Raw genomic sequence first — 17490 nt, forward strand, 5'->3', positions numbered from 1 at the left:
GTCAGGTCTCTCCTTAAATGACATCTTCTCCGTGAGGCAGCAGATGAGTTCTTTAAACTCTACTCTACCCAACCTACCGCATTCTCTCTCTCTTTTTTTGCCAAATTTTTCTCCATAATGTATTTTACCATCTAATACACTATATGTTTTACTTATTTACACTGTTTATTGTCTGTCACCTCCCACTAGAAGGAAAGCTCCACAGAACATGTATTTGTGTCCATTTATCATTACTGTATCGCTGGTATCTAAAATAGCACCTGTCACGGAATGAGCACTCAATAAATACTTGCTGACTGAATGGATGGATGGTTGGACTCTCCACCTATGCATAGGTTACCTGGTGGTGGTGGTCTTCCCCTCCATCTTCTGACTGTTCCAAATTTTCACTGTGCCATCATTTGAACATGTGGCAAAAAGTGAATGTTCGTCAGAGACTCTAATGCGGTTCACAGCAGATTTGTGTTCATGAAGATGTGCAACTAGTAGCCCCTTAGGCCGCCACCCTAAGGAAAAGCAAAGGAGTGTGTCTTAAGTTGCAGTTTACAAACACAATCTTTCCTTCACCCCCAGCTACAAGCACCAACAGCCAACAGGAGAACAATCATAAGAACTAAACAAAGGGTCCCAACAGCTAGCCAATTCAGAGTGCCCTACTGGACTATGACAGATACTATCGCCTATGGAGAAAGACACCCATGTTCACGTAGCCTTAGAAAGACTGCACTGGGCCCTTCTCCAGTGTCTGAGAAGGCACAATAGTCACCTGCTACCCGGAAAAACCCTAACTACTTGTTTAATAGCAAGAGGTAATGGCTACCCTGACCTAGAGAAATCAGGCACTAGGGAGGCAGCCCAGTCCTGAAAGCCTCGAACACCCACCACACCCTCATGTGTGACCTTGGGGTACTTATTTAAACTCTGTGAGCTTCAATTTACTCAAACGTAAAATGAGGGGGAAATTACTTAACCCAAAGGATGACTGTACTGGTAAATGAGATATAAAGAGTCTAACACTGTCCCAGGGCCACAGTAAACACCCAAATGTTGATTTATTTCTTCCCTACCTGCAATCATTTATTCTGTGATATCAACAGGTTGGTATAAACAGTACTATAAATTACAGCCTCAGAATGCCCAAGGATCTTCTAGTAATTTCTTTATGACATCTATACACTTCTGTTTATGTATATTCTTTTTGTGTATAATTAATTTCCTCTAATAAATTATAAATTCCCTGAGGCCAAAGAACTATGTCTTATTCATTCTGAATCATTCACAATACCTAGCATAGGTCTTTGCATAAAACAATCTTCAATATTTGATAAATAAACTTTTATATTAGGCATAACATTTAATAATATTTAATATTAATCAATTTTAAAATAAAACAAAACAGAAAGCTATGCTGAAGATTATACTGTATTGGGAGCAGCACTGTGCCTAATTAAGTAATAATGAAGTCATTTTAAAATCAACTTATTTCTTTTACTAGGAAACAAAAATGAAACCAAGACCATTGCCATACCTGGCATACTCAACGATAGAAAAATGTTTCCCCTTGGATCTCTAGCTCAAATGTGTGGAAAGAACAGCTGAATGCGATTTCTAAGGAGGATATGCTGAATTTGAGAATAATCAAAAACACTTTGCCATGAAGTCTAGATAATCTAGCAGGCTAGGTTGAACATTTCCCCCTAGAGAAAATCAATTTCACACAACCACTCAAGTGTGGAAAGAAAAAATCAGAAGCCCAACAGTCACTGCACATTTCCTGAACCACAAAATCTGACACCTTTTCTGGGATTACTGAATTAAATGTATAGCTCCACTTTAAAATGCCACTTATAAAGACAGATTCTATCATAAAATAGTGTGTGGTCAACTTTTTTTGTTTTTAAAGCAGGGCTGGTAAATCATATTGAACTATATTACAGAAACAACTTAAACATTCCAGGATATTTATTTTCATTAAAAAAAATTATGTGACTAAAGATGCCACTTACCACTTAATAATATTTCTAAAATCTTTAAACCATTGCTCTCCACCAGAATTTTCCCTGAGTTCACAATGGAAGCCCGTGGGGATTCACATGACTTTTCAGTCTCTACACATAAGCACACTATACATTTCTTCTCAGTTTTCAAGCTACATTTTTATTATTAAAATCTATACAGAAACTCATTAAAATGTTTTTTAAAATCTGCCAATCCAATATCAAAGACTAGCTCCACCACATAACACTAGGCATGTCTGTTAACACAGTGAGATACAATTTTCATCTGAAATATCTCTAAGTTTCTTCTAAATCTTCTCAGAATACAGAAGTGCTTTCCCCAAAATCTTAATGTTCATGATTGCTGAGTGATGGTTATAAGTGATTTTGTTTTCTTTCTAAAGCACCCATTATTTTCTAAATGTTTTTCCTTTTTGTTTAAATAAAATTAATATTAAACCCTTCAGAAATAAAAAGCCAGAATTTACTCTAAGAAGCCTGACATTCAATGAGAAAGTGGCATGACACTAAGCAGGTAGGTAAAACCTAGTACTCTAAATGGGGAACATGGACCACAGACAGGACACAACAGTAGGTTACTGGCCTAAAAGGCACTGCCACAGCTAAGAAGATACAAATTTCACAAATAATGACTTGGGATTTCTCACTTATTGGTTCTTCGTGTGGGCTTTCAAAGTGACAGTTTTGTTCCCACTTCCTTTGCCTTGTAACTGATTATCAGTTTCTTCCATCAGATTCCAGGCTCTGGCACCTGGGCTGGAATACAACTACCTATCAATGGCACATTTACCAGGTGGTGGCGGTTTACTCTCCCACTCAGCATTTTCCATCATCTGCTTAGCTATCCTCTCGGCATTACACTGCTCCCGTTTCTGTTGTATGAGTTGCTGAAGCTCAGTTTTACACGTTGTGATCCGAATCTGGTAGGTGGACGGTAAAATTGTACTACTTAAAACCTGTATTGTTGGTTTTCTGTTTTGGACGTTTGTCACTTCTGGAACCTGCAAAACAAAAAGAATATACATATTTGTGTCACAAGCAAAGTGTATTTGATGATAAAAATGCACCCATGTTCTCTCTATTCATTACACCAGCCTTCTGTCCTTATTAATGTACCAATTTTTAAATCCATTTAAATACAAGGACATTTTTTTCAATGAAAGTCTAGTTTAAATGCAGTTTAACCACAAGTTCCAGGACTCTATATTTTAAAAAAATTATCAGTGTAGCAATAATGTTAAACAAAAATCCTCATTAATTTAACTGAAGAGAATTTTAATTTATCAGTTGGTTCAATTCATATTTTTCAATTAAAATATAATTGGCTAGGGAAGAGTTACCTCAAATTACAAACTTACTTCAAATATATCAAAATCATGATGACATTTCTCACACAGAACAAACTTGGGCCTTTTCTTCCCAGAAGTATTTTTGCTATTTTACAGATATAATTATGTTATATTAGAAGAAGAATAAGAAGATTTTAAAGGTTCACTGCAGCCTAATTAGAATAACAGTTCATAATGACATCTTCAACCCACAGTTTCAGACCACTTTATTGGTGAGTACTCTAAAACGAGACCTTTTTGGTGCTTTCAATACTAGACCTCCCCTTAGCTATAAAGTTAAAGATAAACCTCTCTTAGAAAGAAACAGATCCTCCCTAAAGGACAAGTCACTGTATTGATTTTTCCAGTACAGTACACAGCCTTTAAACATCCAAAACAGTAGAACGGGATCCAAAGACAAAAGGTGCTCTACTGCCTGGATGATGATACCTGTGGAGAAGTCGACAAAGGGGCACAAATGCCAGCAGAGGACTCGGAACGAGGCGGCTTCCCAGCCTGAATCACCTCCTGGTCACTCCCTTTAGGTAGGGCCTGTGGGATGCTTGGTGGTTCCAGTGACCCAAACATGCTTTTCCACTCTTCATTTACATTTGAGTCTTGTTTTACATGTTTTCTAGCTATGAAAAAAGATTCAGAATAATCTACAACAAATATGTGCTTTTATTGCTCTTTGTGGGGGGAGGGGGACAGCAATGGACTTCATGTGCTATTTGTTCTTTATGACGGCCAATTTATTTATATTTACATATAAACTTGTTAGCTCTCATTTCATCTCTGGGGCAGATGGACAGACGCACTCTTTCAACAGTGTTAATAATTAGACCTAATTGCTTCCTAGTTTCCCAAGGCTAGCTCAATTTCAACTAACCACTTTATCTGAAGAACCAACAACAAAAACAACTTTTTCAAATGTCACTGACCACACTGCTAAATATGACCTCTCTATATCCAGTATCAGTTACATGGGGGGAAAAAAAGAATAAAAAGTCAATTGCAATACGGTCACCTCCTGACTACAGATAGATGAGAAACGCTTTTTTCAAAAACTCTGATTATAAAAAGTACACTAAGTAACAAAGTTTTGGCATTCCAAAACTTTACTTTGGCATGAATTGCTCCCATAACTTTGTAAACCTCATAAACTATAAAGTTGAATGATACATTACTATATTATTTTGCAAAAATTAAATAATACATACAGTTTCACAACTTGCTTTTTCTCCTAATTAATTAATACACCTGAACATTTAACCATTCTCCTATTAATGGACATTTCAATTATTTCCTTTTTCACTGAGAACATTCTTATACATATTTCTTCACATGTCTGTCAGCGTTTCTATGAGAAATTTCCAATGGTGAGTCAAATAGTAAAAAAAAAAAAAAGAATATGTTCAATTTATAATCTCACCAACAGTGAGTGAAAATGCCCATTTCCCTGCCCCCTTGCTAACACAGGCATCAGTCTTTGCTAATCACATAGGCAGAGAATGGCATCTCATTTCTATTTGCATTCATTTAATTGTTGACCTTTCAAACATGTGTATTTCTATTCTTCTATCACTTGTATGTTCAAATCCTTCCCTATTTTTCTTTCGGATGCTTGCAGTTTTTCTTATTAACTTGTATGAATACTTTACATTTTATGGCTGCAAACCATTAATAATTAAGTTGCAAATACTTTATTCCAAGTTCAGCAGTTAGAAGTTTTTTTAAATGTAATTCGTCAGCTGCCCTCAAAATCTGATACTGGAATAAAGGGATCTTAAAATAGAGGGATCCATGTGCTTGGAAGTGAGTGTATCTCCAAAAAGGGTTAAAGGAAGAATGCGTGAGATCTTAAAACCCTCACACAGAGTCAATGTCACTGTCACAAAAGCCGACAATTTTAAATCTCAAGACTTCAAATGGTGACGGTGTCTCTAGTCTCTCCTTTGCAAGACTATTCTTTTCAATTCACTGGGCGTTACCTACTAGCAACAAGCTAGGAAACTTTACCTCATTTCATATGGACTATTGGCCTTGGGTTGGTGTTTAAAGGACTAAAAAACAGAATTTCACCTTCTATCATATACTTCCACAGAAGCAAAAGGAGGGCTTTGGAGTTAGGCTTTGGTTTGAATTCTGACTCTGACACATACAGACCTGTGAATTTGGAAGGTTATTTAATTTCTTAACTGTTAGCCCACTTCTCCACTTTTCCTCCCCCAAATCTTCCCGCTATGTAATGGAGTCACTCACTATATTTGAAAGTTCTGTATCTGGGGAATGTGACTTTTTAGTTTTACTACTAATCAGCTAAAACTAGCCTTATGAAATAACTAATAATAACAAGGTAAACATACACACACATAAATGTACTAACCTCGCTTGTCATCTGGTTCCTGTTTGGTTTTAACAAGATCAACTTGTCTCCCAGTTATGCCTAAGGCTGCCAGGTCAATTACACCTTTCTGACTACTATCATGGAGATGGCTCTGGTCCACTATATTGGCCTTTGCTTTGTTAGATTTCATCATGAAGTCTTTCAGTGCCAAGAGTTTGTCTTCCTCTTCCTCCGTCATTCCCTAAAACCAAATGAAACCATATGTCCTAGGGGTTTTTTTTTGCAAGTAATATCAGGCCTCAAAATGACTAACAGCTGAAGGGTCAAACCACTCAGTTTAAACTTTCAGAGTCAGAATGGTAAAATGAAGCAAGTAAAGGCAAGAGAAACAGAAATTTATCAATAAAGAACAACATCTCATAACTCTGATCTCCCAGACACTCTCCCTTATTGTGGCATCTTCAACCTTGTATCATGATTTATATCTTAACATTCTTTCTAAAAGGCGACATTCAAATATAATTCATCTTTGAAATCTCCAAAGAACTTAATACAGTGTGTGGTAACTAGCAGATCTTTAATATATAACTTTGAATAAACAAACATTTAGTATCTAAACAAAAATTCTGGAAATATAATATGAAGCAAAAGAAAGTGTATGTACTTCAACTTGGTCCCTAGATGTGTTGAGAATACGCAGTGTGACACTGTTGTGAAGGCACTCTGATATATAAAGCATTCTGCACACCTCAGGGACTGTCAGGCAAATATAAGAAACACACCCACCAGCATTCCAGGGTAACAGAATGACTGGAGTCAGGTTACCTCGGTTCAAATTCCAGCCCCATTACTTACAATCTGTATGACCCTGGGCAAGCTACCCACTTTCTCTGGACCTCTATTTATCTATAAAATGAGGATAATTACTAGCACCCATCTCATACGGTTATTATCAAATTTTAATAAGTTAATCCACCCAAGACACTTCAAATTGCCTGACAGCTAAAGAATACTAATTTAAATAACAAATTCAATGTGCAACTTAAATATTCTGGTACATGGACAGTTCTGCATTTTCTTAACTTTCCAACCATCCACAGACTCCTCTAGAATGTTTTTATTATGCAAACGAAAAAAAATAAAATGACAATTCCCTAAGGCCTCGATATAAAATCCCTCTAAAACTGGAGTTTAAGATAATAGTCACAATCTGCTGGCACAAGAGGACATAAACTCTAGAAAGTCAGAAAGCTAAGAAATTCCTTGTTTCTTAAAATAACATTAAAGTAGTGATACAATAATTATAAGGGATCCTTGACTGAATATTTTCCAATATTAACCTGAAATTCATTTACTTACACTTCTCCTAAAATTTGCCTAGACAATCTGACAGCTGTGGTAAGAGTTCTACTCTTTTTTTTTAGTCTATGTTTCAGCTCACAAGGAGGCTCTGCTTTAGTCCACACAAGGGAAGGCCATCATAAGGCCATAATGAAGGCTGAAGTGGAGAGATACCCCAACCATGGAGGAGATCTGAACATATTTTGCAGAGCAAAAGCAGCCAGACACAAAAGTCACATATCGTACGATCCCATTTACATGAAATATCCAAAACAGGCAAATTCAAAGAAACACAAAGTAGATTTACTGGTTGCCAGGGGGAGAAGCAAATGCAGAAATGACAACTAACCGGAATGGGGTTTCTTTTTAGCTGATGAAAATGCTCTGGAATTAGACAGTGGTGATGGTTTCACAACTTTGTGAATACACTAAAAACCAGTGAACTGTACACTTTCAAAGAGTGAATTTTATTGTGTGTGAATTATATCTCAATAAAAAATGTTAGAAGTGCACCATCAAAAAAAGAAAAAACCCTGACAAGGACAATTACAAGAAAGGAAAACTGAAAGACAAGTCATTCATGAGTCTAAATAAAAAAAATTAAAAAAAACTAAGTATCAGCAAACGAAATCCAGACTGCAAAAAAACATTTTGCATAATATTTATATTACTTTATATTATTTAAATTGAGTTTATTATTTTTTATGTATTTTACAATAAAAGTGTATTTAAATATAAATATAATATGCTTAAGTTGTGATTAGTCCAAAAATCTAGGTATAAAAGGTTGATATGACATAGGAAAATCAGTATAGTTAACCACATTAACAATATAAAAAAAAAAACATGCAATGATCTCAATAAAGAAGAGACATTTGATAAAATTTAACATTCTTCCACAATAATCCTCTTAGCAAGCCAGAAATAGAAGAGAATTTCCTTAATCTAATAAAAAGATTGTACCAAAAAAACTATTAACAAACATCACACTAAATAGTATAATGTTGAGAATTTTCCCACTGCGATGAGAAACAAGACAAGAATGCCCACTATCACAAATTCCATTTACACTACACTGAAGATCCTCCTCATTTAAATAAGGCAAGGAAAACAAAAGGATTCACATAGGGGAAAAATGAGTAATATTGTTACTACTATTCACACATGGTAGGACTGTGAATGTACAAACTCAAAAGAAGCACATAAGCAAGTTATTAGAATTGCTAAGTCAGACAAGGTTGCTGGATACAAGATCAGAAACAAATTTTTTTCTATATACCAGCTGCAAAAACAATTTTTTAATATACCAATTATAATAGCATTAAAAGTCAAATACCCAAAATATTTATAATTAAAGATGCATAAAGCTCTACAAAGTAAACCATAAAACATTATTGTGATATATTAAAGATCTAATTAAATGAAGACATGTACCATGTTCATGGACTGGAAGACTCACTGTCAAGATCTGATTCTCTCCTATAGGTTCCAATGCAATCTCAATCAACATACCAACAATTTTTTTTATTGAAGTGACAAGGTGAAATATTTGGACACATCATTTGGAAAATGTATATGGAAATGCAAAGGACAAAGGACAGCCAAGACAATCTTGAAAAAGCAAAACAAGCTGGGAGATTCTGCTCTAACCAGAGGTCAAGCCCAGCAAAGTGCAATGCTAATGTGAGTCCATTAACGTGCCTTCAGACTTCTGCTTCCAGCCATGATGTATAACAGGGACAAGATTTACCCTCCCATTTTAAACAACTTTAAAACCAGAGAAAAAAATATGAAACACTTTCAGACACTAGAAAACAGGAAGCACATGGCTGTGATTCCCCAAGATAAAGATGAGTCCTATGACTGTCCCAGCTTACTCTGTGAAGAGTTTCCAGGCCATGGAACTCAAATAGGATTCAATAAAGCCACATTCAAGAGACAAATCAGAGTTCCAGGAAGCCAAAAGACTAAATGTGTGGGGCAGAGACCTGGAGAAGGGGGACGCGGCACAGAGCAAGAGCTATGGTCAGGGCTCCTCCAGCCTTCCACTGAGTGCTGAACTACTTGTGTGTGAACAGGATCACCTGGGACCAGAGAAAGGCAACCAGAAAGCAGTAAGCCAAACAATCCCAGAGCTCACACAGGGCTGGAGATCACTCATGTTCCTACCAGCCAGAGATGAGAGACCTCACCAGACAGAGCATCATGTCCTCACAAGTCCTTAGGAGTCAAGCTAAATTGGCCACTGACCCAAGGTTGCTCTAGATCTGCCCTAACAAAGCTCAATAACAAGGCTTAACAGGATCAAATCAATTCCAAGTAATTTTAACTGTAGAACAAATCTAACACTATACAGCCATCCACAGGACCCCTGTGGATAACAAAATACACAGATGCTCAAGTCCCTTATATAAAATGGCAGCGTAGTATTTGCATGGAACCTACACACATCCTCCTATATACTTTAAATCATCTCTAGATAACTTATAATACCTAAAACAATGTAAATGCTATGTAAACAGTTGTAAATACAACTATGTAAATAGTTACCAGCATGAGGCAAATTCAAGTTTTGCTTTTTGGAACTTTCTGGAGTTGTTTTTTTTTTTAATATTTTCGATCCACAGTTGGTTGAATTCATGGATGTGGAACACATGGATATAGAGGGCCAACTGTATAAAGGGATTCAGCACCCAACAGCATAAAAGTCACAATCAACAAAGAATGCAAAATGGATGGCCAGGAGTCAGAGGTTAGAGGAAAACTTATATTTTATTATACATTTTATTATACTTACATTTTATTATATATCTTCTTATATACCTTTTCAATTTTACACCTTGTGTCTATACTACCCAGTCAAAAAAATTTTAATTAAAAATATTTAAAAGATTAATATGTCAAGTATTTGTCATTTTTTAAAGTAAGGAGTGAAATCATTTTGTACTCTGTATTAGTGTCTGATTTAATAAATAAGAAAAAAAAACCAGGGAGCTCTCATAGATGAGATCAATCTAAAACAGCCCTGCCATTTGTCATCTCCAGATGGTAAGTCCTATTGAAAATCGGGAGTATAGGCAGATTCCAACTCCCACATGTTCCAAAAGTGTTCTTTAAGTCTATTATCTGGTGCTCTGAACATACCACAGAAACAATGCTAGGCTGCTCTGGAAAGGCCTATTTTACTCACACTGTATCTCAAGTGTCCTCAAGTGGTCCTACACTAAAGAGCACCGCAGAACCCCAAGTAAAAAAAAATTCTGCAGGAGGTTTCAGAATTCCCACTTGCGGAGGCTAAAAACATGCCTCTTCCCTCTGTATCCCTGACTTTAGGAAAAGGATTCAATTCCTACCTCCAAAGCGCCCCCTGGCTCCAAGCCTCCTCTAGTAATCCCAAGAAACTCGGTAGTCAGGGACCAAAAAGAAGGAAAGGCAGAGAAAGGGCTCGCAAAGGGCTGGAAGAGGTGAGCCGCCCAAGGACTTCTTCCTAAGTCCACATAAAACTCAAGCAAGCCTTTCAGCTTTAGCTCCCTGTCCTCTGTTTATTCTGAGAGGCAAGGTGGCACAGTGAGGGGCATGTGGAGTAAAGACAGGTTCAGGTTCCAATGTTAGCTTTGAAACTTACTGAACTGTGTGCACACAGGAAGTTAATTAACTAGGCTTGCTGAGCTTCAGTGTTCTTATCTAATAAAATGGTGCTATTGTTCAAGCTTATTTCAAGGACAGTCACACAATATAGAAGGTATAGACTCACTGTATGTACTCAAACAACGGAAGCCAGTGTTGTGCTGTTACTTCTGAGGACCTCAGATACTCTGGCCTGCTGTTCCTTCCACCAGCAGCAACTACACCTTAATAAAGAGTATTCCTGTCCCTGAAGAGTCTCCTAAGATTATTATTCACAGAAACAACATAAAACAGGGAATTCCATATTCCTTTTCCACTCATACAAATGAGAGATGAATGAATACATCAAGCACTGACACGTAGAGGAATACAAGTCAGTGGGTTTAGTGATTTCATCATGGCACCAGTGATGGGGGCTGGCACCAAGGGAGCAGCAATGGTGGGAGGGTTTGAGAGAAGAGCAGTAGGAAGCAGGAAGTAGAAAGGCTATAGAAATTGTCCCGTCCCTCTCCCTCCTTTTACCCATGGCAATGGAAAACTGACACCCGCAGCAAGATGAAAAGCAAGTTTTAGGAACTGCAGTGGCTCCCTGAAGTAACTAATGACTTACAAAGAAGAGAAAACTTCAGTATAGAAGCTTTCAACTTAATATACAGGATTTGCAGGAGAGAGAATAATACAAAGAATCGCACCACCCAAGCTCAAAGAAACATCTAAATTGGGGTGGTTTTTACTGCATGCTGAAATCTTGTTAAGGATTACTTACTCAGGAGAAACAACTGAAAAATGTTATTTAATACCCAATTTTCCATAAACTGGAAAATACATCTAATGTACAAGCCAATGTTAAAAGAAAACTCAAAGAAAAAGCTCTCTGGCGATTCAAGTCACATCAAAGGGAAGTCCTCTGAAATATAGGAAATAGAACCACTGGCCTAGAAGGGACATTCAGAGGCAGCTCTAGTTTCCAGATAAACTTAGACCTAAAAGAACCAAGATGGTTATTGACCAGCCTCCCACAGAAGCCTATCCCAACATTCAATTACCCAAACCAATGTCTGGGCATCAAACAGCACTGTACATTCAGTAACAAGTACAATACATGAAAGGATTTACAGCCCAAAGCTGACCAATTCGCTCTCTGCGATGGAAGTATTTCCTCATCTTCTTTTCTCTTAGACAAGACAATGACTGATACTCATTCTCTTAACCAAGACGTCCTGCAGACTTAAGGACAGTCAGGTGTCCCTCAGTATTCACTTTAAGTCTCAAAGAACATTTATTCAGAAACCATAGCCTTTATTTCTAACCAGTTTCACTCCTACCTTGTCTTCTCCAGGATCCACACATCCCTCCTAAAACAGGATGCTGAATCTAGATTTAATATTTCTAAAGAGGACTTACCAATGCCAAGCATAAGAAAAAGATCACTTCCTAATTCTAACGAGATTTGTTAAAAGGATCCAAATTCACAGACTTTTAAGATATAGCAGTAAACTGCTGGTTTATTCGATCTAAGACGCATTACAAACCCGTTATTTTAGCTGTTTGCACATAGTGAAGACTCTCTAAATTCGAACTGAAATAAACCAGGATTTTCCTGCATTGCATCTGTGTTTTGTAATGTTCCTTTTAACTGAATTTCATTATATTTTTGATGAAATATGAAATGCAATCAAGAATATTACTTAAATCTAAGGTTATACCTACTCTTTCCCTCATTTACATAGCCAGTAATCACAAAAAAACTTACTAGGTCTCTCATGATTCCTTTACTTAGCTCAATCCAATGGCTTATCATCATCATAATATGTCTTAGATACCAAAGCAAATGCATATTTGCCAGATTTATTTACTCATTTGTTATGATACAACTTAATCAAAATATTTTTAAGTATTTTTAAGAGTGACATGTATACCTCAATGTTTTTATAAATTTTGCATTTAAATGTTAAGATTTCATAAAGGTGGTACAACCTGTGAGAGCAATTTCTTCAGAAGCTGTGCTATGGCAGGGTCCTCAGGTGGAGGGCAGTCAGGAAGAGACCCATTTCGTTTCTTCTGACGCATGTGAAGATGTCTGAACAAGCTAGTAATATCTTTAGACCTCAAAGCATAATCAAATATAGAACGACTTACTGGCTCTTTTAAAACACTGAGTAGAACAAGTTTTCTTTCAATCTATATTAGAAAAATAAAAAGAATCAGCCAAAGATACAACATAGAGTACATCTGTTTTCAAATTCAATAAATACATAACCTGTGTAAAGTTAACATAGATATTCATTTTCTAAGAAAATGGGAGATATCAATATCTGCAATTTTTGCTTAGAAGAAAAAAGAATACCAGTGACCTTTAGAGAGCTACGGTATTTCTTCATTCATTGTTAGCATCTGAGTAGACATCTGTGTCTATCATACTTGAATACTACTAATAAATACTCAGACTAGAAAAGTTTAGATCCCAAGTTTTCTAGATCCCAAAATGTCAGATGACTTCCTAGATCTAAAAAGTACCTGCAGTTCACAGGTCAAGTAGCCAAAGGTACTGATCCAGAGAAGATGCTCAACAGCCACAGGGCCACCCTTCAGTCATCAGGTTTTCCCAATAGCTTCAACCACTTCTAAAAAACTTTACTCTCTCCACAGAGTTCATAAAATACCTCCTTTTTTAATCCCCAAGAATATTCTCCTTGCCAATGCACTTACAATAAAAAGGATGAGCATTACTAAACAGTAACCAAGAGGACTTTCTTTAGATATATTTAACTACCTGGAAAGTTGGCCAGTAGAAACCAGCATAAAAAGGTATCTTTTGTCTAATCCAAACTGCAGAAAGGTAAAAATTATGAAGCATATAATCAGTCTCTCAACTCCTGAGCCTGGCCTTTCAAAATATAAAACAATGATAAAAGAAAAAAGTAATAATAATAATTTCTGAGAAAACAAAGAGAATGGTGATTTCTAACAAACCACTTATATATCAGATTTATTTTAGTAAGCCACAACTAAAAGTTATTACAAACACATGCAATTTTCAATCCCAGAAACACTTTCTCTTTCTTTCGTTATGAGTTTAAGAGCCTAACTTCTAAATACAATATGTAGTCAAAGTAGTAGGAATCTCTAGACCTGATTTCCAAGGAAGCCTTAATAAACTTCAAAAAGGGGGGACATATTTTCTAGCAATATTATCCATCTTTCACGGATATATAAACTTTTCTTGGGATAAAAATTTTAAAATCTACAAACTCTATGAAATAGAGAATGATGATTTCACAAATTGGATTAATCTATTATGAAAAGTAAGGATTGAAGGCAGTCAAAGCCACTTGTTTGCAGAGGATATCCAAGGCCATTTTCTCCAACCATAGGGAAGGCACACTGGGGCTTATACAAGTAAGAGAAAGCTAGAGAGGAATGGGAATTTGCAAAAGCAAAATTAGAGTTTTAGTAAAAAATAGGACATTTTAGGATGTTTTAACAGCTAGAATCATCTCTCAACAGTCCAGTCAATTTAAATATCTATTTTGATAGTTGGCTGTCCAGCAAAATGAAGGGTATAAACACTGACAAACTGGTAAATAACTGCCTTGTACAAACCAAAGACCCAAAGTTTATCATCAAGTGCTACACTGCTTGGTAAGCGGGGGGAGGGAGGGAACAAGAGGGGTGGGGTAGTCATTAGATTTAAAAAAAAAAAAACAAAAAAACAGAACCAGTTAGTGCTCCAAAAACAAACTTCTGAAAAATCCTTTTTCAAATTTATTATAAATGTGGAGTTGGACTGAAATAAGTTATACTTTTATAACAAAAGCAGGTCCATTAATATATGTTTCTGCTATATTTCACTTAATACCAGATGCTTTACAACACTGCACAAAAGGAAAAAGGATGAACTACCGAGTGCTGCATTACGTACAACATGATGTACATGTAAGTCTCTTGAACTTCTCTCACCTTCCAATGTGTTTGTTCCATTAACATTAACTAGCTTGAAAGGAATGTGAAAATGCTGTAGCCCAATTTAAATCTTTAAAATTTTAAATAAAAATAGGACTCTCTAAACCTTTCTTTAAAGGGGCACAGTTTGGAGGGAAGATGGATTCCAAGTTGGAACATGCATACCTGTATTATTGGTTGAGTAATATATGGGTCAAGGTAAGGCATCAGTTTGCAGTAGACATCAGCTGTGCTTATTTGGTGAGCTACCACTGTGATAAATCCCACAGCACCGTAGCGTATCCACAGATTGGGATGACACAGAAAAGGGGCTAAGAGGGAAAAAAAGGTATGGATTAAACGATGTTCATAAACAGTCTCACACTATCAAGATAAACAAATTTTCACCTTATAACACAATTGATAAAGAGATTATACCAAATGTTACTATCAGGTTGCCTTCATATACTCAATTATCCTGGGACTTAAACTGAACCAAGTGAACATACTGCTATTATAATATTTCCTACCATAAATATCAGCAATACCATAGAAGAGTAAAAATAGCTACCTCTTTTCTTAGGATTTAAATTGTTATATTTTTAGTCAGGGCTGAAGATCAGTGGGCATATACTCATTTACAAGACTAGGTTAAAAACTATTGGAGAGAGACATAAAAAGTCCCAACAGTATATAGCAAACTATTACTCCCCCACCCAATACCTCCACAAAGTCCAAGGACATACCATTTACAACATAAAGGACAAAGAAACTGAGTTGTTTCCCCTCCAAGCCACAGCTTAAATTAAGGGAATGATTTCGCCTGACTGACATTCTTTTTAATGCAAAGATTTGATGACATCAAATACAGTACACATAAATTCATTCACAAGGCGTTATGAATGGAAACTAAAAGCCAGAAAACATATGATGCCCATTCTTAAAGAGTTTAAGATATAAGAAAATTAAATGAATATCTTTTCACAGCTTTTATTTTAACTATTTTCTGTACTACACCTAAAGTCAATGATTCAACTAACAGAAGTAAGATTTAGAATAAAATTCAAACATCCAAACTAACCTGATTTAGAAAAAAATTCAAATTTCTAAAAGCAAAAAAAAGTACTTGTTCTGAGGATGTAAAAGCATCGGCATTTAGAGTATACAAATTTCAGAAGAAATTCAGGCTAACAGAGAAATAAGAATATTATCACAGTGATGTCAACATCATGGTGGAGTGAGATGCTCCCTTTGTGTCTCCCCTTTTATCTACAACCAGTAAAACATCCACAACTCAACAAAGGTGCCTCTGCCCAACACACCAGATGCAGGAGAATTCCACTTATCTGTACAGCTAGAGGTGGGTGGACTGGAACAAACAGAGGAGGTAGAACCAGGAGAACAGTACAGGTGGTGACTGTAGTCCTGGACCTCTGACCATGGCAGCTAAGCCTGCAGCCCCAGAGAACATGGTAGCAGCAGGGGAGGTGTACACATGACTCTGCCCTTCCCCCACAGCAGCAATCACAGGTAACTGGGCAGCAACAGCAGTGGGGCCTGGGACCCCATCCCTCCAGCCACAGAGGCACCCACAACTCTGGCCCCCCACACCTCCACCCACAGCAGCAAAGCCCTCGAACCTTACAATTCCAGACACGGCAGAGATGCCCATGCAATCCCAGCTCCACCCCATCCTCCCCCTCACCCTGTGACAGTGGAGCCTGGGACTCAGAGGATCCTGGACGTGGCAGGAGAGCTCACTATCCTGGTGCCCCAGGCAATGACGCCAGCAACACTGGCAGCAGCAAAGCACCAACAACACCAGAGGCACAAGAAGCAATAATGAGGTCACAGGGCGACACCTCTAACAGAGGCAGTGGAGGGTGGAAATTGTAGACTCTCAAATATAACCAGAGGCAGCTCAGGTAAAAGAAATTAAAAACCTGTGCTGTCGGGCCACTTACTGGAAAACAAAGAGAAAGACCTCTAACTTCCAACCTGTTGAGTCATTACAATCAAGTAGAAAGGTTTTTACTACTTCAAAGGCACAGGAAGAGGAATAACTCATCAAGCACCATGAAGAACCACAGTAACACTGTACCACAAAAAGGAAATGAAAATTCTCCAGAAACTAAAGTCAAAGAATACTGAGATCTGACAGAGAATTCCAAATAGCTGTCATGAAGAAACTCAACGAGCTACAAGAAAACTCACAGAGACAGTTCAATGAGCTCAGGAATAAAATTAATGAACAGAAGGTACACTTTACCAAAGAGACTAAAACTCAAAAAAAGAACCAAACAGAAATCTGAAGCTGAAGAACTCAATAAACGAGTTGGAGAATGCAATTAGAAAGCACTGGAAATAGAGCAGACCATATGGAAGAGAGAATTAGTGAGCTCAAAGATAGAAAACTAGAAATCTAAAAGTAGAAGAAGAAAGAGAAATAAGATATTTAAAAACTGAGGAAATTCTACAAGAGCTATCAGACTCCTTTAGGAAGGACAACATTAGGCTAATAGGTATCCCGGGAGAAGAGAAGGAGAAGGAAACGAAGAGTTTATTTAAAGAAATAATAGCTGAGAACTTCCCAAGCCTGGGGAAGGAACCAGATATACAAGTCCATGAAGCTAAGAGAACACCTAATTACCTCACTGCAAAAAGACCTTCTCCAAGACATATTATACTAAAATTGTCAAAAATCAATGACAAAGAAAGAATTTTAAAGGTAACCTACAAAGGAACCCCACTCAGGCTACCAGCAGATTTCTCAGCAGAAACTCTACAGGCAGGAGGGAATGGAATGACATTCTCAAAACATTGAAAGATAAAAACTGTGACACAAGAATACTCTAGCCAGCAAAGTTATCATTCACATATGAAGGAG

At 36.9% G+C, this 17490-nt stretch overlaps 1 protein-coding gene across 1 annotated transcript in view; it reads right to left on the reverse strand.

Annotated features, from left to right (window-relative positions):
* Positions 1 to 17490, reverse strand: part of PIK3R4 (phosphoinositide-3-kinase regulatory subunit 4) — a 72307-nt gene that overhangs the window by 27686 nt on the left and 27131 nt on the right. The window contains exons 7-12 of the mRNA XM_065876274.1: positions 14790 to 14935; positions 12639 to 12842; positions 5733 to 5934; positions 3797 to 3984; positions 2809 to 3019; positions 341 to 506 (exon numbers count right to left, since the gene is read on the reverse strand). Of these exons, the coding sequence (XP_065732346.1) occupies positions 341 to 506; positions 2809 to 3019; positions 3797 to 3984; positions 5733 to 5934; positions 12639 to 12842; positions 14790 to 14935 (1117 nt within the window). The remainder of the gene's footprint in view (positions 1 to 340; positions 507 to 2808; positions 3020 to 3796; positions 3985 to 5732; positions 5935 to 12638; positions 12843 to 14789; positions 14936 to 17490) is intronic.

The sequence above is a fragment of the Phocoena phocoena genome, chromosome 4 (genome assembly GCF_963924675.1).
Source record: "Phocoena phocoena chromosome 4, mPhoPho1.1, whole genome shotgun sequence".
Lineage (NCBI taxonomy): Eukaryota > Metazoa > Chordata > Mammalia > Artiodactyla > Phocoenidae > Phocoena > Phocoena phocoena.